Raw genomic sequence first — 21,916 nt, 5'->3', positions numbered from 1 at the left:
AGTGAGGTCCAGTACCTCACCATGAATCCAATTTGAAGCTCACTGGACAGGGGTCAAGGTGAACATTCCCTAGCTCATTCTCTGGCTCTGGTTCACAAAGATGTGTGATGGAAAACTACTTGAATGAGACCGTACAAATAGGTGGCAAACCATGAGGATGGACTTGTAGTGCCATGTGGCCTGAGATCACTCCCCCTGGGGCTGTGTTGGCTTGGCAGTAGAATTCAGGAGGATGGAAAGCTTGTCCATGGAGCAGGAGGTTGGGAACAGCGCATGCTAAGATGCTGGAGGACTGCAAATTGGTCATTTTAGTTCAGTTGAGTAGACTGACATAAGTGTAACATGAGCTGAGTACAAAAACTCAAAGATAATTCTCACCTGAAGTGCCATAACGTTGAGAGACTCAGAGAGCACTTAGCATGAGTTTTCCCAATTTTAAGCATAGATACATGCATTTTAAGTGTCTTTAATATAATCTAAGTGTAATGGGTAACACCCTCAGTCTGTCTCCTTTCTGTTTCCTGCCCTTGCCCACAATGTTTTGAAGTTATCTGAAGATCTATGGGGAGAGGGGCGAGACTGAATGTGCTCTGATGGCTACTCTTCTAAGTATGCAGGTGTTTGAAGCTGCAGGTACCCCAGAGGAATAACAGGGACGAAATTACAACTATGCAGCTTTTACACCAAAGGAGTAAGACCATGATGTTTTCTTCCTGCATCTGTGAAAGGTATAATTTCCTGCAGCTATTTCAAGATGTACATAGTGAGCTTTCGGGGTGGGGGGGAGAAGGGGAATCGATTCCAAGTTGTGCTCACTTCTCTCCCTCTCTGCCTACTGGCTTTTGGAAGGGACAAATCAGGTCCAATCTCCTCATTTTGCCCAAACCAGATTCACTTTTTTTTCCCCCTACATAGCAGTATTAGGGGATGTGATAATTTTATCCCTAATGAGGTCACTTGCATTGAAAATATAGACACAAAGGATTTACCATCAGTGACTGTCAAATAATAACTATGCCCCATGACAAGATTAATATGCAGTGGCTAAAAAAAAAAGATTAAATAACGCTGAAGCCCTAAACAAACAATGCTGGGGCAATATAGCACTCTTATGAATGACAACTTAATCCGTTAAACCTGAATAATGAAGTCAGGTGTCCACTGATGTATTTTGTAATTTCACTAGCATCTGGTGCCATCCATATACCAGCAATCAACAAATAAAGAAGCTTTAGCTTCTTGAGGATACTGCAGTATAGTGGCTTCACAGTACTTACAGTAGTAGATATGGTGAAAGAAAATAGGTTAGAGAATGATTAAACAATATTAAGGATTTTTGGCTTATACAGCTCATCTGCTTAGAACATCTTCTTGCATGTCATGCTGACTGAACAATGTTCCTATATTCCCCTTCTTGCAACCATAATAAAAATTCAAGCTTATTGATCTCATCTACATGCCTTTGAAAACTGTTTCATTCCATTTTTCTCTCATAACATTTCTCCTGCCACCTGACCTCTGCAGCCATCATGATGCCAGACTTGACTACTTACTCCTCTGGTCTTTGCTAGAGATTGTAAACAAAATTGCAATGAAACATGTATCTCCTGATTCATAAAAACTGAAGCATTTCATGGAGTTGGCTTGATTTTCATGTAGGTCTTATGAAGTCTAGGCAAAGTTCCATTAAAAACTGACCTGGTTTCCTTCCTGGTAACCCTCTGGATCCCCCATGTTCTACCTGCCAAATGGAACTGGAATTGGGGATTGCTGGGCACCTTAGACCTCTCAGAAAACCTCTTATGGTGACTACTCCAAAGTCAAAGCTCTGCTCTTTTTCAGAGAGAATTTCGTTTCCCCCCCCTTTTTTTTAATTGGAAGAAAACCTAATTTCCAGACAGTGAAATGGAATGATCTCTCTCCATGGTTCTAGTTTTTGGGTGTTCTTTCATGCTGTTCCTGGGGTTCACTCTTTGATCTTTCTTCTCCAAATCCCTTCTCTACATCCATTGTTGCCATCCAGTCTACAACAAATCAGTCAGAGAGAGTAGAGGAAAGAGAGCTCTTATTTACATGTTGGATATAACAAATCAAGTCTATTAAAGGATTTTAAAGCATTTCTGTTTGCAAGGTGTGATGGTATAGAGCAGTGGGGGCCAAACTTTTTGGTAGCCATGCCACAAATTAAGCACTGTGTTCTCCCCAGCTGCCACTCCAATTCCTTTCCCTTGCCTGATCTGCTGCTTTGCTTTCTGCTGCTTGCCCCATGCTTCCTGTTTGATCTGCTACTCTCTTTTCTGCTCCATGACCCATCTGCTGTTATGTTGCTGGCCCCATCCCTGATCTGCCACATGCCGTACAAGAAGACTACCTGTGCCACTTGTCGCATACATGTTGCAGTTTGACCACCCCTGATATTAAGCACTGTGTTTTACTGGAGCTCTTGTATTGGAACCTGTTCAGTAGTGTGTCAGAACACCCTAGCCCTGCCCTCACTCATCTCTGAAATGTTTTTGATGATCATAATAGCAGAGCATATTGAGGTATGTATATATACACTGAAAATAGCTTTAAGAGCTACTATGTCAGGATAAGCAAACTTTCATCAATTCAAGTGACTTGAAGTAATGTGGGACTGCTGTAATTTCCATGTTGGACATGTGGCAGACTTACCAATACAACCTGGCACATCTGGGCTCAGAGAATCTCCAGTGTAATTGGTGGAGCCCGTCCTCCCATCAGGTAACAGCAGGGAGGGGCTTGCCCTGCCATACCTGGGGTGAGGCAGAGAGCCCTGGACCTGGTTTAAGCCTGCATTCTGCAGGTCCGGCAGAACTTTGGGGGGCAGAGCCTCTGAAGAGAATAAAAGGAGCTGCGTGCAAAACATGGGACAGACATGTCGGGGGATGGAGATGAGAGTGGGGCTAAGAAGAGCTGGGGAAGAGCTGCCCAGTGGGCAGATGCTGCTGTCCTGAAGAGCCCCTGTGGACACCTCTTGCTGGACAGGAGCAGTGGACAGTTTCAGCCTCAGTCGGTGCACAGTGCAGCGCACGGGGCGAGACCCTGGGAGCTATGTGAGACAGCTTGGGTCTCCAACCACTCTGCACACAGCACGGTGTATGGAGCCAGACCCTGGGAGCAAGAGGCTCAGGTCTGCAACCCCTGGAGTGCATCCAGGGCTTCCAGTGCATGGAGTCAGTTAGACTCTGGGAGCCATTCGCACCGACTCAAGGTTCCAGTTCCCGGCACGTGGCTGGGAACCCGGTGCAGGAGATGCTGCATGGAGGGTCCAGGAGCAGACCAAGCCCTGGAGCCACACAAGGCAGTTCAGGCCTCCAACCCTGAGAAAAAGCCAAAGTCCCCCAAGAGCACATGAAAGTGCTCGAGGATCTGAATGAGGGAATGGCCCAGGAGGAGCCAGAGGCTCCAGAGGCTTCTCCAATCAAGGAGCTACTCGTCTGAGGGGATGAGGAGCCCTGCACCTGGGCACCGGATTTGTGAGTTGCTGGGGAATATGGTTCCCACCAGGGAGGGGAAGTCCTTCTTGGCTAGAAAGGGGCCCCTGGAGAGGGGGAAGGTCCCTTCTGAGTTTGTGAGCTTTCTAGGGAACTTGGTGTGAGGCCCAAGGGGCAATAAGGTCTGCCCTCATGGGTCACTAGAGCGTAGTCCAGGCCCCAGGAATGTGGCAGGGCCTTGGGGACCCTTTTAATAGTTTAAGTTTACTTCTATGCTTATGTGCCTTATAATTTGTGATATTGTGCCTTATATTTTGTGATATTGTATTTTATGTTTTATGATATTGGGGTCCTGCTAAGACCCCTCCCCATTACTTACCTCTGTTTACTTGTAATTTACCTGGACCCTGGTTGGGCTCATCCATTGTAGAGAAACAAGGTTATTAGTCCTATATTATATGTAAATATCTGTATCAGTTTTAGATTAATAGTTATCTTTTTAATATGTAATGTAAATATTTATAAATTTGTATATAGTTTAATATTGTCCTGGCCTGGCTCTATAGGGGATGGGGAGACTAAACTCAGCTTGCAGTTCTCTTCCACAGCAGCCCTGCCTGCTGACAATCCCCTTCAATCAGAAAGGGGAGTACATACCCTGGGGACACCTCGGCTACAGGCATAAAAAAAGAATCAACTTTAGGAAAAAAGATGACATTGTTTTGCTGATTTGAGGAGATTAATATTCAACTGGATAAAGGTTACAATAGCTGCCTTGGACTCTAACTATGGACAGATGGTGGCCTGCATTTATAACTTGGAAGACAGGTCTGGCACAACAGAACACAATGCATTTTAATGATGGACTCCATTGAAAATGGGAGGTTCAAGAGTGACCATGCTTAATGGCCCGCTTCTAATCCCACTGAACTCTAAGGCACAAATCCTATTGGCATCAATGAGAGCAGCATCAACTCCCTAGTTTGTAGACAATATGGACAAAGCTAAAAAAACAACAAGCACAGCTCTATTTTCTGTAGCTTATAGCTTGCGTAATGAAGGGTAAATAATTAACTCCCTGAATGAGCAGTCTCTAAGTTTAAGATAAGGGAATAATTATTAATAATTATAACTATATTTCAAAGTTTTTTACTAACTTTATATTACATCAGAACTATTCAGTCAATTTTGAAGTGCAACTGTATCACTTCTGAAGTGGAACATTATGTCATGAGAGATATTTAAAGGAGCCCAAGAATATTTAGGACCCTGGCCTTCACTTGTCTCTGAAATACATTGTTTGCAGCAACACTGGGCACCATAGCATGATGCATAGGTGCTGGTTCAGTATTGACTTGGGAAGAAAAGTGTTACCTTATGAATTGTCACTATCTCTTCCTATAGTACTAGTACATTTCTTGGAGGTCTGTCTGCCAAGTCTTGACCCAGACCAAGTCTGCTTAACACATACGATTTGACAAAAATAGCACAGAATTGCATCATAAGACATGGTTAAAGCATGATTTTCCATCATAGGAGATTCATAGACAACATTTTTAAAGTGTTCTATAATGTTTTTTTCTCAAATTTCTGAGGGGTAACTTAACTGGAATGAAACAAATTTCATTCTCCCTTCTTCCTGACTTACCAAGTTCTGTTCCAGTTATCAGACTTCAATGGAAAATATTAATCCTTTAATACTTCATTGGATTACTGGGCAGAAACAACCAATATTATACCATCATGTTCTAGCTACAAGCATCCAGTGCTGCTTTAAACATGTCTTTGATACCTACAGATGTCACAGTGTTTCTGTGTGATTCTCTGGTAAGTACAGCCATGTTTTGTTTAATTTCACATGAAAACATTAGTTCTGTTTTAGCTCCTTATGCATTTCTTCAGAAATTCACAGAACCTTGTAATAAACTTTTGCTCTGACTCCTTCTTCTGTGCTTTAACCCCAGAATGCAAGCTAATGCCTGACTTAATTTGAAGCTGCCCTCTGAGTGATTTATAAACTCTAATTAGGGAATAGAGTATGCTGTTGCAAGTTACCTAATATCAGTGCACAGAATTTGTAGGTCAGTGACACAAAACACTACTGTACAGTCAATTAATTTGTAATAGCATGCTAGGGGATGAATATATAAGTCTGATCATTATCATGTATATGCTAAAAATTATGAGAGCATAGCAAAAGAATAGCTATTGAAAATGTGTATAAATACATGTGTTAATTCTTAACCTCATTCTTGCCTAATACTTGCACTGTGTTAATAATAATCATCTATAATATTTTCATCCTATGATCTATATCTCTGGCTTTTCTCCTTTTTTACACCAAAACAGGCCTTACTGGTGACTCCAGGAATCACTTCTGAAAAATGAGGGTTTCCACTTCCTTCTCATATGCAATGATTCCCTGCTTTCCCCTTCCCAATATGTTGTATTCCCTCTGCTTTTACATCATCTCAATTTAGCTTTGCACTTGTTCTTTTTTCAGTGTCCTGAACAATTTCTCTACACCTCATATTTTGCATCTTGAGTCCTCCTTCTTTCCTTCACTCTACTAGTACCACCATCACTACTTTTTACATTTTCTTCTACTCCCATCTTTCTATTCCCATGTCTCCCATCTTCTGGCTTCTTGCCCCCTAGGCATAGTAAGACCCACTGCTTTTAGTGTATCCCTTTCAAAATTCATGTTGGGGATGATGCCAACAACTGACAAATTCTCTCTATTCAGCATCATATATGAGAGAACATAACAATGACAAAATAACTCTTTACTGCAAAGCAATGACAAAACTAAATATATTTTTCACTGAAAAGTCCCCAGTTAGCAGATTTCTTAGGTCTTTCTCGCTTTCCTACCTTTTTCCATCAAATTATTGTTACACAAATCTTTAGCATCTTAAAGGGTACCTTAAAGGATACTAAGAATTACCACACCGGCTGCTCTGGAGTAAATAATATACAATTTAATCTGCAAACATTGTCTTTATCCAGTATGCCTATTGAGTTGCAACAATTTCTAAAAACTACCTAATACTTATTGTCCCTACCTACTGTAACAGCTCTATAGTTATTACATTGCCTGATTTGAAAATAATAAATGTTCTGCTTACATACAGACTACATGATTATAATTTCCTGGGTAGCTGTTTTCAGGAACTTGGTCTTACTGCCAAAAAACCCTATCTCCTAAATAATAGCAATATGAATAGGAACAGCACATGCTTCCAGGGAGCTGCACTGTACACTGCATTGCTTCTTACCACACAAAACATGTTGACTAAGGACTTTGTCAGATTAAACAGTAGGACTGATTTACAACTGCTCCCTCAGACACAATGTCATTTTGTTTATTTTTTTCTTGGTGGGAGAAAGTCTATACGGCTGCAGAAGTTTGCCACCACTTGTCTGATGGCATATCATAGTGTTGAAAACTAAAACAAACTTTCCTACCAAATGCAAGTTTCTCCTTTAGCCTCTTACTATAACATATTGAGTTAGTACAATTTATTAAATTATTTGAACTATATTGTTAGATGCCTGGCAGATACTATTTCCATCAAGGAACAAGTAATTATTATCGTTACTTTAATTACTGCACAAAATACATCTCTAAATATATTGTGCAATTAACTAGTTAATTAACTAGTTAATTGCACAATAGATGCAATGTGTGTCAGGGGCCTTTGTGTTAGCTGGGTTGTACTGTTTTAGCACAAGGCAGCCAGGGAATATGCAAGATGTAAGATCTTTTTGGTAACATCTTTTATTGAACCAACTATGTAGCTGGAAGAGATGTAAGACAAGATTTTGGGCACAAAGTGCCCGTTCTTGGATACATCCTAAGCTAAATATGAGTCAAAATAATTACTTAAATTTAACTCCACTTAAATGGAAGAGGGCAGTAAACATATGGGCTAGGGACAGACATTGCACATAAACTGATTTAAGTGATCAGAAACTGGTTTAAACCTGTAAAAAAATGGATGTTCAGTGCACATAAACCAGTTTGAAAATGGCTGAAACTATATTGAGGTAAACCTGGTTGAATGTAGTATCAGACTTAACTGATTTGGGTCAAGCTGGTTTATGCAATATCTGTCCCAGACCCTTTGCTGGTTTAAGCTTAACTAGGCATCCCGGCTTGCTCTCTGGGCTGGGTGGGGCTCTCTGCTCCACAGCAGAGCTGGCCCCGCCCCTCTTCTCCCTGGCTGGAGCTCCAGCAGAGACTGCAGGCACAGCAGGGTCTGCCTGGCTTCCCCATGCACCCCTCCCCCTCCCGCTCAGTACTCGCTGCTTAAGCAGAGATCCATTCCTCCTGTTTCCCACATCACAGAATGTAGCCAGCATGTGCTGTGGTAGCTAATGCTGTGTAAGACAGACAGTGTCTGTTTAGGGATTTTTGAAGGTAATCAACAGCTCAGATGGTAGTGTCTTGCATTCCTTCCTTTGGGAAAGGAAGACAAGGTTCTTTGGGTAAATCTGATATCTTTTATTAGACCAACTAAATAATTGGAGACATTTTTCTTAGCAAGCTTTTGGATTTAAAAACCCTTCACCAGGCTGAGGAAGTATCTGCAGTTGGTGTGTGCTCTTCCTGGATGGAATGAACAGTAAAGAGGCCAGAGGTTAGTATGTATTTTCTTTTGGAAAAAGTGGTTTAACAAGATCTCATAATGAGCGAGGCTTTGTTTTCTGATGGGGTGTTAAGTGCTGATAACATAGCTGATAAATGCTCTGTTATCAAGGGGGTGGGAGGAACCCTCACAAATCAGAGTGTCCTGCCAGGGCTTGGACACCGCCCCCCTCAGCTCAGCCCTCTGCAAGGGAAGGGAGGGCTGCTCTAACACCCCTTGGCTTCTAGCCTGAGGCATGTGCTTGCCTTTCTGGGGTGTCTGTCTGGTTAAAAAACTGATTTAGCCTAGCCAGGTTAGACTAACCTGCAAAGAATTAATCAATTCAGGCTCAGGCTTTTTGAATGTCTGTCCCTAGCTATGGAGTAAAGAGAAGCTATTAGAAGTAACTACAAACCTAGTAAAAGTCAGTTGAAGTAGATAAACCTAACTATATAAAAAAAAAAAATTACTACATGGGGAATATAAGGAGTGAGTAAATGCATTTTTGAGCAGGTAAATTGTAATGAGCCATGAAACTATTTAGTGTAGTTCTTAGTTCATGGCTTTTAGTATTCAATAAAGTTACATATTTTTGTACCCAAGCCTGCCTTATGAAGGTTTCCATGGTAGATTTCCTGGAATGTCCCTGATGAATAAAAGCAGCACTTAAGTTGGTGAGGTAGGCATCACAAATATTCTCATAACAGATTTGTATCTCAGGTCCGTCTCTAGATTATAGCTGTCTTGCTATGTTTAGAATGGTTACTAGTTTTGTTGAGTTAGGCATGGTGGTCTGTGGGTTGTTTATATATATGTTCAAAGAATGTCATTCTAGATGTGCATCATGGTATCTAGGAAGTTATATTAGTGTAAGAGTATTCTATAAAAATTGATAAAATGATGGTGGTTGTTGAAGCTGTAGTAGAAAGCAATAAAAAAGTCTACATCTTCAGTCCAGATTATGAAGTTTGTCATATATGGTATGTGCATCTTTCCCAGACCTGACAGAGAGCATTTTGTGTCCAAAAGCTTGTGTAACATCTTTCCCAACTACATAATTGGTCCAATAAAAGATATGGCAAAAGAAAACTTGTTTATCTATTTTATACCCAGCAAAATTCCTCTTGCATTTCTCTTGTCATGGGAATGAAGTTCCCATTTCCATCATTTAATGGATGACTAAAATTAGTAGGGTCCAGTTTATGAGGCAAGACAACTCTTTGATATGCATAATTTAAGAATATTGATTGATTTTCCTTCTCTTTAGTAGAATATAATTTCAAATTCTATTTCTTTTCTTTTTGCTTAGTTGTTTTTATAAAAAAGTTTTAAAAATTTTTTAGGCTACAGAAAAATATTAACATTTTATTATTTTCTCTTGGTCTAAATTGAGAAACTTTTCTTAGAGAAGATATGGAAAACTACGTTTAAGTTTGTTTGTTTTTAATAGAGATTATTATAATGGATCTCTAAAACACAGCAAATTGGTATTTGCTATTTGGATTAATCTCCTCCAACTTCATGCTTTAAACCAATTTGTTTACATTTCATTTGCATATTAAAACTATGTGGGAAATATTTTATAAGATTCCAAATGACTATAATGACTTCTGCCAAGTATATTAATATTTAGTATTTAAATTAGTATTTAAACCTTCATATTTAGGTGGTAAATAAACTCATTTCCATTTTACCAGCAGGTATCTCAATTAGAGTTTGTCATTGCACTATATCCTGCTGATCCTAATTTTTTGTGTTCTCCTCCTACTCTTAACTCCTTGCTGCTTTTTTTTTTTTTTTTTTTTACTTTAAATCTGGAACATTCCTCCCTGTTTATAACCTTGTGTTTCAACACTTCTTTTTTTTCTTTCTTCTAAGCCAGAAAAAAGTTAGGGAGATAAACTCTGAACACCTCCAGACATCTGATGTCAGGAGTGATTTGTGTTGGGAACCAGCCTGGGTGAGCATTCTAATCTAATGAATAGTTTGCACTAATTACCTTCCAGAGCATACTTCATATCCTGGGCAAACAGAGTCCACATGATTTCGGCACTGATTTTTCCCATGTTCAGCTCTTGAGGGAACCTGCAATCAATCACATTACATTAGTTCATCTGCTGCTAGTAATTATGTTAACAGCTGTACAGTAGAAAGGCAAACATTTTGTATCCATGGCATGCACTGCATTGTATTTTCTGTTTTTTACAGTACTGGTTAATTAAGGAGGAAGACCAACCTTCAAATAAAAATTACCTTCAGTCAAATGTTAATGTTGGGGCCCTACTTCAGTAAAGAGTTATGTACAATGCTAATTATATTTGGTACATATTTGATAACATAGAATGTCCCTGATGTAACTCCATGGACTTCAGCTGTGTTATACCAGGGATGGATTTGGCTCTTGAAAAAACACCCAAATCCTATGTCAGATGCTTGGTTGTTGCCCATTTGCCTAGCTCTACTGACATTACACTCTCTGTTGAGAAAAAGGAATATTAACTTCAGTGCAGCAATCTGATTTACAGTAGATGAAGACCTGGCTCAATAACTGCAGAGGTTTTACTGGTTCTAACTTCCTCCAGCTTTATTGGCAAGATGAAGACAGATGAAAATATACACCATGCAAGCTGTTAATTAAAACTTCTATTTATTTGTCATATATTAAATAGTCTCTTTAAAAAACATCTGTTTATGTACTAGCTACCATTTAAAAGTTTAGCATTTATTTATACACAGGTACCAATTACTTGTTTTAAGGAAAAGAAAAGTGTGCTCTCTCATCTCAAAGCCAGCAGTGCAGAGAAGTGGGGGTACCTGGGAAGCAGTGGCATGGAGGGCGGGGCTGCCACCATCCATCACTCCGTGCCACCGCTGGGTGCTGTGCATCACTTTCCTACACCCAAGTATCCCCGCTGCTTTGTGCTGCTGGCTTTGCGTCCAGCTGGCTGACAGCACCCCTTCCCCCCTGGAGCATGGCAGTGGTACTGAGTGTATAGATGGTGGTGGGGGCAGCTGCCATGTGTGAGGTCCCCGTGTCGCTGCCACATGCCAGGGGTCAGGGGGTGCTGACAGCCGGCCGCACATGAAGCTGGTGGTGCAGAGAAGTGAGGATACTTGGGCATGGGAAAGTGGTGCCTGGTGGCAAGAGTGTATAGAAGGCGGTGGTAGTGTGTAAGCTCCCCATGCCACTGGTTTTGCATCTGGCCCCCGTATCTGCTTGAGGCAGGGCAGTCTACCACTGCAGGCTGGAGCCTGGGCTGCACCAGGCTCTTCCTGTTTAGGGGGAAGCAGACTGCACTGGGGAGGGCAGCAGTGGTACTGGGAGGGAGCTGCAGCCACCCCAAGATTCATCATAGTTCACCTGCCACCCCCAGCACTGCTGCCAGAGCACAGCATGCTCCCCACACCAGGTAGAGCCCGGCACTACCTCAACCACAGCCCTCCATGGCAGCCCATCCTGCCCCACACAGAAATGGGGGCACATGACCCCCATGTCCTCCTAGGACACATCCGGTGGCAGGAGCTGCCATCCGTCCCTTTGCCCCCCAGATGACCCCAGGTGCCCCCCAGGTGGCTTTGTCCTGCACCCTGCACCAGCTGTGCACAGCCTGGCAGGGTGGGCATGGGGGTCCTGCATGATCTGTCCCCTCCAGCCTGGCAGTGCAGCAGAGGCTGGCCCTGTTCCAGCCCCCAGCTGGGGGCCCCAGGCAGTGACAGGCCAGTGCTGGGGCAGGGAGGCAGCTGGGGATGATGGATTTGTTTTGGGGTTCCTGACACCGGGAAATGACTCTGGGCACAGGGGAAGGGACAAGCGCAGTGGGCCTTGGCCTGATCGTGGGCCCAGCTCGGCTCCCACCCTGTCGCTGCCAGGTCCCGGCCCCCCACCTCCTAGCCACCCCCCCGATGAAATAGAATGATATGTTACATAAATCAAAATAATTTTGTCAGTTTAGTTGGACTTGTTCCTACCAGTTGAGAATTGAGCCAAAAGTATTTTGATTTATGTAACATATCATTTTATTTCACTCCTAAAATACAGGTACCAAACAAAATTAAAGAACAAATAGCTGCAACATGCTGATCAGCTGTCCTTGAATTTGTCAGATATTCCACCTTTCATCAATACAAATGTCCCCCTCTACAAAAAAACTAGCAAAAAAGATTATTTGTCCCTTTTTACTGAAGTATTTACATTTTGGAAATGTTTTATGCTACTTATAGCAGCAACATATGTGTGATTTTTCTATACTTTGCCAAATTAAAAAAGAGGTACATTCATAAATGGGTCACATTAGGTGAGTTGCCTATGATGAAATGTTTCTAGTTCTTTGCTTCAATAGAAGAACCACTCCTTGAAATCAGCAATTGTTTTAGATTTAAAAAAAAGCATTCTGTGCTACTTCTAATGGTAAAATCTTTATAAGCTTTTTGCATAATCTGGATCATCACCACCACTTGCACCTAGCCCATATGCTACAATGAAAATAAATAAAACAATAATCTATTTAAAACTACAGGAGACCCTTGCCATTTGTGGGGCATACATTCTAGGGATTTCCGTGAATGGGGAAATCCATGAATACGTCACCTACATTCATAGATTTCATAGACATCAAGGCTGGAAGGGACCTTGGAAGATCATTGAGTCCAGACCCCTGCCCCAGGGGCAGGAAGTCAGCCGAGGTCATAGGATCCCAGCAAGAAAAAAATCCAGGTTTCTCTTGAAGGCGTTCAAAGTAGGTGCTTGAACCACCTCTGGCAGCAGGCTATTCCAGACCTCGGGGGCTCAGATAGTAAAGAAGTTCTTCCTTATGTCCAGCCTGAAACGGTCTTGCAGGAGTTTATAATCATTCAACCTTGTCATCCCTTTGGGCACTCTGGTGAACAAATGTTCCCCCAAATCCTGGTGGTCACCCCTTATAAACTTATAGGTGGCCATCAGATCGCCCCTGAGCCTGCGCTTTTCCAGGCTGAAGAGTCCCATAGCTCTCAGCCTCTCATCATAAGGTCTGTTTTCCTGACCTCTGATCATGTGCATGGCTCTCCTCTGCACCCTCTCAAGCTTCTCCACATCCTTTTTGAATTGTGGAGCTCAAAACTGGACATAGTACTCCAGCTGCGGCCTCACCAAGGCTGAGTACAATGGGAGAATGACGTCCTGGGATTTGCTTGAGAAGTATCTATGGATGCAAGCCAGCATTTTGCTTGCTTTACTGGCTGGAGCATCACATTGAAGGCTCATATTCATCTTGTGGTCAATCATGACTCCCAAATTCCTTTCTTCCGTAGTGCGAACCAGCATAGCACTGCTAAGCCAATAGACATGCTGCAGGTTTTTCTTCCCAAGGTAGAGAACCTTGCATTTTTCAGTGTTAAACATCATCAGGTTCTTGTCTGCCCAGTTCATGAGTCTGTCAAGGTCAGCCTGGATTACCCTCCTGTCCTCAGGTGTGGATGCTTTACCCCAAAGTTTGGTATCATCAGTGAATTTGGGCAGTCCACTTCTGACTCCAATGTCCACATCATTAATGAAGAGGTTGAACAAAATAGGTCCAAGGACAGAGCCTTGAGGGACCCCACTGGTCACAGGGCACCATGACAATTGACTTCTGTCAACCACCACCCTCTGGGTCTGACCACAGAGCCAATTCCCCAGCCAGCGGATCATGGTGGACCCGAGGTCACAGTTGGCCAGTTTTGCTAAAAGGTGATCATGGGATACCAGATCGAAGGCTTTTTTAAAGTCAAGATATATGACATCAATCTCTTCCCCCTTGTCCAGGTGATAGGTCACTTGGTCATAAAAGGAAATGAGATTGGTCAAGCACAACCTACCTACAACAAACCCATGCTGGCTATCCCTCAGGGTGTTGCCATTGGCCAGTTGTCATGAACAGCATGTGCCCCCAGCAGCTGGGGGGGCATGGCTGCATTGGCAGCGGTGGGACCATGGTAGTGGCAAGCATGGTGGTGGCAAGTGCAGAGCTCCCGTAGATGCTGCTGATACTGTTGGTGGTCGGGGGGTGGGGGTGTCAAGCATAACAAAGTTTCATCATGCTGTGGGGGGAGACCGTGTGTGTTGGTGCGCTGCACTGCAAATATTCGAAACTGCGAATCGCAAATCTGCAAATAGTGAGGGTTTCCTGGGTGTGCCTGCTCCTTTAAGGGAGCTTGCAGGTGGGGAAGTTTGCTAATGAGCTGCCCTGCCCTGCTTGCTTAGTGTTGGCTGTGACTGTGGACTACAAATCCCAGAGGCACCTGGAAGGAGGAAGAGGAAGTGATGAGAAATACCCCTCCCCCCCGCCCAGAGCCATGCTGGATATGTGCCAGAAAGCTGTGCTGTAGTACCCCCCGGCTTCTGGCATGGGCCACTGCAGGCATGTGGCTGCATTTCCTGAATCAAAAATGATAACCATTTGTTTATTGGTTCAATCTTTGCAGCTTAGACTAACCTGCAAAGACTGAATCATAGATTCATACATGTTAGGGTCAGAAGGGACCTCAGTAGGTCATCGAGTCTGACCCCCTGCCCTGGGCAGGAAAGAGCACTGGGGGCAGATGACCCCAGCCAGGTGTTTGTCCAGTCTCCTCTTGAAGACCCCCAAGGTAGAGGAGAGCACCACCTCCCTTGGAAGCCCATTCCAGATTCTGGCAACCTTTACTGTGAAGAAGTTCTTTCTAATGTCCAACCTAAATCTGCTCTCTGTCAATTTGTGGCCATTGTTCCTAGTTACTCCAGGGGATGCCCTAGTAAATAGAGCATCTCCTATTCCCTGCTGCCCTCCCCTAATTAATTTATAGGCAGCCAATAAATTCAATCACCCAGGGATGCTTGACTGCCTGCTTTCCTGCCTACAGGAGTAGTGAGGCTAAGGGAGCTCACAAGGTACCCAGACTAGGAGGTATGTGTACTGAGGAGTAAAGCTTTGCCCTCTTAAAGGGGCAGAGGTCTGTTTCCATTGTTATTGTTATTTTAGAGCCCAGGGGCTTATGTTTATGTTGCTGTTTAAACCTGTGGTTTAGGTTCGGACTATAAGGGGTGGTTAAGGAGGTCCTATTAGTGCCCTGGGGTGGGGTGGGGGGTGGCATGCAATAGTCTTGAGCCCTGTCAGGGGCAGGCTCAAGGCCTGAGCAGCTAGGGTTGCCAACTCTGACTGAAGTTATTCTGGGAGGGCTTTTTTCAAACATAATGTAATGACATTAATTGTACTGTTCAACCCATTCACAATATCAATCTCCCAGGTTGCTTTCAATAGTCACTAGGAGATTGATGCCAATTCTGGTAGGCTCCCAGGCAATCCAGGAGGGTTGGCAACCCTCTGAGCAGTTGTTGAGCTTGGACTGGGCAGAGTGTAAGGCCACAGGGACCAGACAGAGAAGGCCAGAGGCCCAGTGCCCAAAAGGGCCAAACATTAGACAGTAATACCCACAAGGCATGGGGTGTGGCATAGGAAGGGTTAAGGTAATCAGTGCCTAGCAAAGGCACAGGCAGGCTGAGAGGGCCTGATGATTTGGGGTGTATGACTGCTCTCTGTCACAGGGGACTCTGGGAGGCCAGTGAGGATCAATACAGGATCAGGTTCACAGACAGCCTCCCTTTTAAAATATTTATTAAGATCAAGGCATGGCAGATGAGATCCAAGGGAAGGGCTGCAACTGAGCCTGAGCCAGGCAGGGGCTACATTGTGACTAGGGTGTGTTACAGCTGCCTTGTGGCCACAGACTAGCTACAATGCACCAAATGGATGTTCCCAGAAAATAAGAATGCTTCTATAGTTGATTAGTTGCTGAATTCATTTAATTTGAAAGAAATCATAGCTCAGGTTCTTCTTTTAACACTTGTAGAATTATACATTTCAATAATAATTCTGTTAAATATAAAGTTTTGATATTTGAATTTCTGACAGTCAAATATATTATAATTCTGAGTTCTTTCCTGCACTAGGCTTCATTTTCATTCTTCTCTGAGATACTTTGTTAGCACCTAAACTGTTGAACTTTGACATATTCTGAGAGAAGATTTTGGATTTGATTCTTCTGACATAGAGAAACCATATTATTCTGCTTATTTGGGATATAAGTCAATGCTCTCTCTTCCTTCAACTAAGATGTAGATTTATGAAATTCATCTGTTTGATCTGATATACTCATATGTATGTAGTTATGTATATATTTATGTATGCACTTAAGCATTGTTTCATGACAGTTTTATGGAATTTAACTAGCTGACTTCCACAGAATCAATCTTGATTCAAAAGGGAAAAAAGTAATGTACATATGCAGGTGTGTATACTTATGCATATAGAAATCATCCATGCCACTCACCCCCTGACAAATGTGAAAGGAACAGAGTCAGTAACTTCTCCCTTCATTGGGAAAATGTAAACTTGGTGCATTATCACCAACCAGACCAGGTATGAAATCTTTCCATTGTACATGTAGGCAATGGAAGTTTGCCTTAGGCATTGCACAGACACAATTTTGCATTGAGCCTCATGAGACCTAGAGTCAGTCCCAAACATCTGTTTCAGTTTTAACCAACTGACCTCATGGTGGGAAATGACTGTGACAAAAATTATTATAAAACAGCAAGTACATTTGGTGTTAGTAGAAATCATTTACTTTTCACATTGTAATTAATTTACTTTGTGACAACTATGATACTTGCAGGTGTCATTCTTCATAAACTCAAATGGCAGGATTTAAATTTTTCAAAGTATGCCAACTAATGTAATGCAGTGTTAACCTAATCATCAACACTTTCACTAGTGAAATTGATTTAGTATGCTAACAAATGATGGGCTAATATGTCGATAATTCTCAAGATAGTTTCAGTCATAAAATACCTTCTCTAATAACCTTATACTCAGTACGTGATTTTAAAGATTCTAATACAAAGCTCAGTAGGGCCAATTTAATTCATTTATTGTTTCATATAAGTATAATAGAATTTAATGATTTAGCTTCTCCATAATACAATCTTGATTCAGAAAAAAAAAATGTTATGATATTATTCATGGACCATCAGCTTTACCAATTTTCCATTTCCTTTCCTCTACACTAACATCACTGATTTTTCCATTCTTCATGGCTATGTGCTATGTTCACACTACAACCTGCCTATAATACAGGAGTAGGCAAAATATGGCCCATGGGTCACATCCAGCCCATGGCTGCCCCTGCAGTACCTGGCATGGGGCCAAGCCCTGCCTGCTTGCACCAGGGTGGCCCATGCTAGGCTACCATTGGCAACCATAGCCTGGCCCCAGCCAGTGCGCACAGCTTCCAGTGCAGCTGCAGCCAGGTGCTTCTCCTCTGCCCCCACCTCCAGCAGCAGCTTCTGCTCCTGATTTTGTCACTGCTGTGCCATGGCACACCATGCTGCACTGCTCCACATGGGTGGGCAAGCAGCTTCAGGTGCTGTGGCTCCTGCCCCAATGTGTGGGGCTCCAGCTTTAGCTTCTGGCCAGCTTCCCAGCAGGGGTAGGTGCATAAGCCACAGGGGAAGCAGAAAAGCACCCAGCTGGGCCAGGCTCTGGGCACGCTCAGAAGCATGGTACAGACTGCGCCAGCATAAGTGGGTGGGGCTTGGCCCCATGCGGAGTGATGCGGAGGCAGCACAGACCACACTGCTTGGAAAAATTCTGATATACATGCCCTCCACTCCCCCCTCCCGCCTCCCCCCTCTGCTCACTCACGGCAGGTTCCTGGGACCTAGTGCCCAGGCAGCCACCCCCCAAAACACATGCACATGCCCCACAGAGGGCAGAGGCATGCAGGGATTGGTCTCTGGCCTGGAGTTGTCATTGTCTGGTGACCCAGCCCTATAGTCCCAGCCTCACCTGCCCTTCCCACTCATGAGTGCTGCTCCCTGCCTGCCCACAGCCCCATAGGGAGTTTTGGTGAGATGTTGTGGCTGGGGTGGGGTGGGGTGGGGTGGGGTGATGGAATGCTTAATGCTTATCTGGCCTGTGACAGCTGATTAAAACTCTCCATGTAGCCCTCATACCCAAATAATTGCCCACTCCTGCTCTAATAGAATACCATATGTAAAATAGGGGAAAGTCCTTGTATCTAACTACTCCCTTTCAAAATTATGAACAGACATTACCAAAACCCTACCGAATTCATAGACAATTAGCCATAACTGCACAATGGGAATTCAGAAATGTAAACAAACCATTTTCATATGTTGCTAACAATAATTCGGAGCTGATTCACTGTTCTATGCCATCCCTCTCACAATTTTCCACTGCTCTGCAGTCTGTATATTTCTTATGCTGTTTATTAAAGTACAACAGTTTATACCACTTATATACATTATATATATGGAGATATATAATATATATTTTAATAAATTATTATAAATTGTATATATTATAAATTCTATCTTCCATAAGCAGTTTGTGAACAAGATGGATTAAGAACATCTTTCAGAAATAAATAAAAATTCTCTGCTGCTACTAATGTGTTCTTTGCTCATTTATTAATTACAATGGATGAAAGCTAACTTCCTTAAATGGAGGGATTATTGAATGTTGCATATGGTTTGATACCATATTTTTCAAATAACATTAGGATCACAGAAATGCATGGCTACTGTGAGTGCACTTGACATAAGACTTCTGTGGGAGTTAAAGTTCCTTAAACAGAAGGCATAACTCAGTAATGTTTCTATTTTCTTTTTAAACCAATTATTGGATATCTACTTAAAATTTGGCAGTAGATTTTTTTTTCCACATCTTATGCTTAGACAAATAGGGTGGATAAAAATATTGGAGTTCACTACTGTTTTAATGAAGCAGGAAGAAAACCCCTCCTAATCTTCCACTATTAATTTGGTGGTATTTCAGCAAAGAAAGGGAGTAAATAACAGCTTATGGAGTTATGAAGAAAATAAAAAAGGTGGCAATAATGGATGTAACATGACTAAGGTGCAGTGGCTCAACCAGAGAATCAATTTCATTCATAGAGGAGCAAGATGGGATGAGTCTGGGTAAAGAAAATATATGTGAAGGAGAAGGGGGTGAAGGTCTAAGCCAGTGGTACCCAACCTTTTGTTGGTGTGAACCAGATGAGCTGCTTGGGGCTCACACAGGTTGGACCACTTTCTGAGAGCCAGGTTAAGACCTCATGCTGCCTCCCAGAGACTTGTGCCACCTTCCTGAGCCCTGTACCACCTTCTGGGGCCTAGTGCCACCTCCCAGGGACTCTTGCTACCTCATAGGGTCCAAAGATGCAGGATTGGTCCATGTCCCCAGGCTATGTCTGCACATGGATCCAGCACTCTCTCTCCCCTGCCACCAAATTTTGGACATATTATATATGTATTGTATTACACACAAAGTAAATACAGTAAAGTGAGGTAAGGCAAATGGGATAATTTTCAACATTCCCTTGATTTTCTGGGTTTAAGGCAGCACCCTACCTTAGCTTTTATATTTGTGTTCTGTGTACTAAGTCACAGTAGCTGTCATTGACAAATTCAGGATTAACAGTATGTCCTGTGCAGATACCTTTAAAAGTCTTATGTATAAGTTGTTACATTTTCTCAGGAATTTTAGGAGGGAACCAGAGGGAACAGCAGAATAGTAGGCTGAGCATGCTCTCTAAATAAACAAGCTTTATCATTCTATAAGCTTAACTCCTTGGTCTTTTGAGAACTACATGTGGTACCAGAAGTGGGGTGTGAAGAAAGACAGAAAAATGGAGCATCTCAGAATTCCAGATGATTTAAAGCTGTCCAGCAATGCAACAGAAAACTGGAAGAAATTTAAGCAGAGCTTCACCATATATATGGTGGCCAGTGGTGCCACAGAGAAGGAAGATCCACTCAAGATAGCTATTTTTTTAATAAAGCAGGCCAAGAAGTTCTTTCTCTTTATAATAGCCTACAACTGTCAGAAGCAGAACAGAAAAGCAATGGCATAGTAATAAAAAACTTTGAGGAACATTGTATACACAAACAAAATGAAACCTTTGAATGGTATAATTTCCACGTGAGATGGCAGTAACTAAATAAAGGAGTTTGTCTAAGCCAGACATGCAATTTTGGAGACCTAAAAGAGTCCATGATCAGAGCCCAAATAGTATTGGATATAAGGGATACAAGCTTCAGGATAAGACTGCAAGAGGATCCTAAGCTTAATTTGGAAAATGCAGTTAGAATGTGCCAAGGAGCTGAGATAACAAATGCCAGGCTGCAGAAGCTAGAGGAAAAAACAGAAAAAGCTGAACTAGACAGGATTTCAAAACTGCAAAAACCTAAGGCAACACACAAACAATAAAGAAAGGAGGACCTCACTACGAAGAAGGCAAGCACAGGCCAAAGAGAATTGTTTGAAGAAACAATGGTTAACTGCAGATGCTGTGAGGGTTACCACAAACCCATGCAATGTCCTGCATTTGGTAAGCACTGCAACAAATGCAAAAGATTCAATTATTTTGCCAAAATTTGCAGAAAGGAGGAGGATGCACCACACAAGAAACAGTAGGTGCATGCCCTATGCAATGAGCAAGAGGAAGAATTCTGCATTGGCAAAATGCAAGAAGATTTTCATTCTTCTGAGGATTGGACAATGTTGGGACCCAGAGGCCTTCAGGCCTGGGTTTGACCTTTGTGCTCAGCTCAAGCTGCATGCTTATTTGGAATTGTGGTCAAGACATACACCCTGTGAAAGGAGCAGATGGAAAAATACTGTCCTTGACTTAAAACAAATCAGGAAGCTGGCTAACTAAATTGAATAACTATAACCTGGGCAAAAGAGGTACAGTCAGAGGAAAACCTATCCCCAACTAAGAATGAAAAGATTCCTTCAGAATAGAAGAATCCAGTTAGAGGTAACCATATTTGGCAAACAGAAGCAAGGTTATGAACATGCATTAGGAGGAAGGCTTAAGTTAATTTTATGTATTAAAAAATGCAAACTATAAGGTATATAAAGAGAGGTGAGAGAGTGTACCCTTTGGAACACTCCTGAAAAAAGCCTAAAGTGTTCCTGTCACCGATCCAAGATCCTGTCTGAATATCAGACACAGAACCAGAAGCCCTGGACACGACTTCATAGCCTGATGCTCCAGTAAAGTAGCGTTTGCAACATTATGGGGTGGTGAATATCTGCTTTGACTAGCTACAAACCTCATTTTTTTAACTGCTAAAACTGCTTCAATTTTAATTACAGTTGTATCTGTTAGGGTTCCATAAATTTGCTTTTACTTTAGGACAATCGTGTCTTGGTCTCCTTTCCTGGTATAAGACTCATTATGACATCATAGGGATGCAAAGGCAATCACCCTGGACACCAATGAACTAAAGGTAATTTTTAAATTAGATACAGGGGCACAGGTCAGTGTAATACCAGAATACATTATTCAAAAAATGAAAACTAAACCTGTGTACTATGAGAATAAGAAAGTGAAACTTAGAGCATATAATGGGAACATAATTGCAACCAAGGGTGTTTGTGCACTGCATGTTAGACACAAGGGTAATATAGCAAAAGTTCAGTCTGTAAGAGTCCCAGGAAACTGAGGGAGAAACTGAAAAAAGAATTAGATTAGTTAACATGGACATAATAGAAAAAGTAGAGCAACCAACTGCTTAGGTTTATTCACTGGTCATAATAGGGGAAAAAAAGATAGATCCTTGAGATTGTGTCTGGATTCTAAGCAAATGAACTGGTACCTCAAAAGGGAGCATTTTTCTATTCCCACCAGGGAAGAGGTTTTTGGCAACATGGCAAAACCTAAATATTTCTCCACTTTGGCTGCCTCTTCTGGGTTTTGGCAAGTTCCCCTAGAAAAGAATAGCACTAGATTATGTACCTTCAA

General features: G+C 42.4%; 1 protein-coding gene across 2 annotated transcripts in view; it reads right to left on the bottom strand.

The window, feature by feature from the left end:
- UNC13C (unc-13 homolog C) overlaps positions 1-21,916 on the bottom strand; it is a 523,785-nt gene that overhangs the window by 149,119 nt on the left and 352,750 nt on the right. For both annotated transcript variants that reach the window (XM_006017955.1, XM_025197084.1), the window contains one exon: positions 10,086-10,171. In XM_006017955.1, the coding sequence (XP_006018017.1) occupies positions 10,086-10,171 (86 nt within the window). The remainder of the gene's footprint in view (positions 1-10,085; positions 10,172-21,916) is intronic.

Source organism: Alligator sinensis, unplaced genomic scaffold (assembly GCF_000455745.1).
Source record: "Alligator sinensis unplaced genomic scaffold, ASM45574v1 scaffold250_1, whole genome shotgun sequence".
NCBI lineage: Eukaryota > Metazoa > Chordata > Crocodylia > Alligatoridae > Alligator > Alligator sinensis.
The sequence above is the reverse complement of the archived record's forward strand: the minus strand, read 5'-3'. Positions and strand labels throughout refer to the sequence as shown.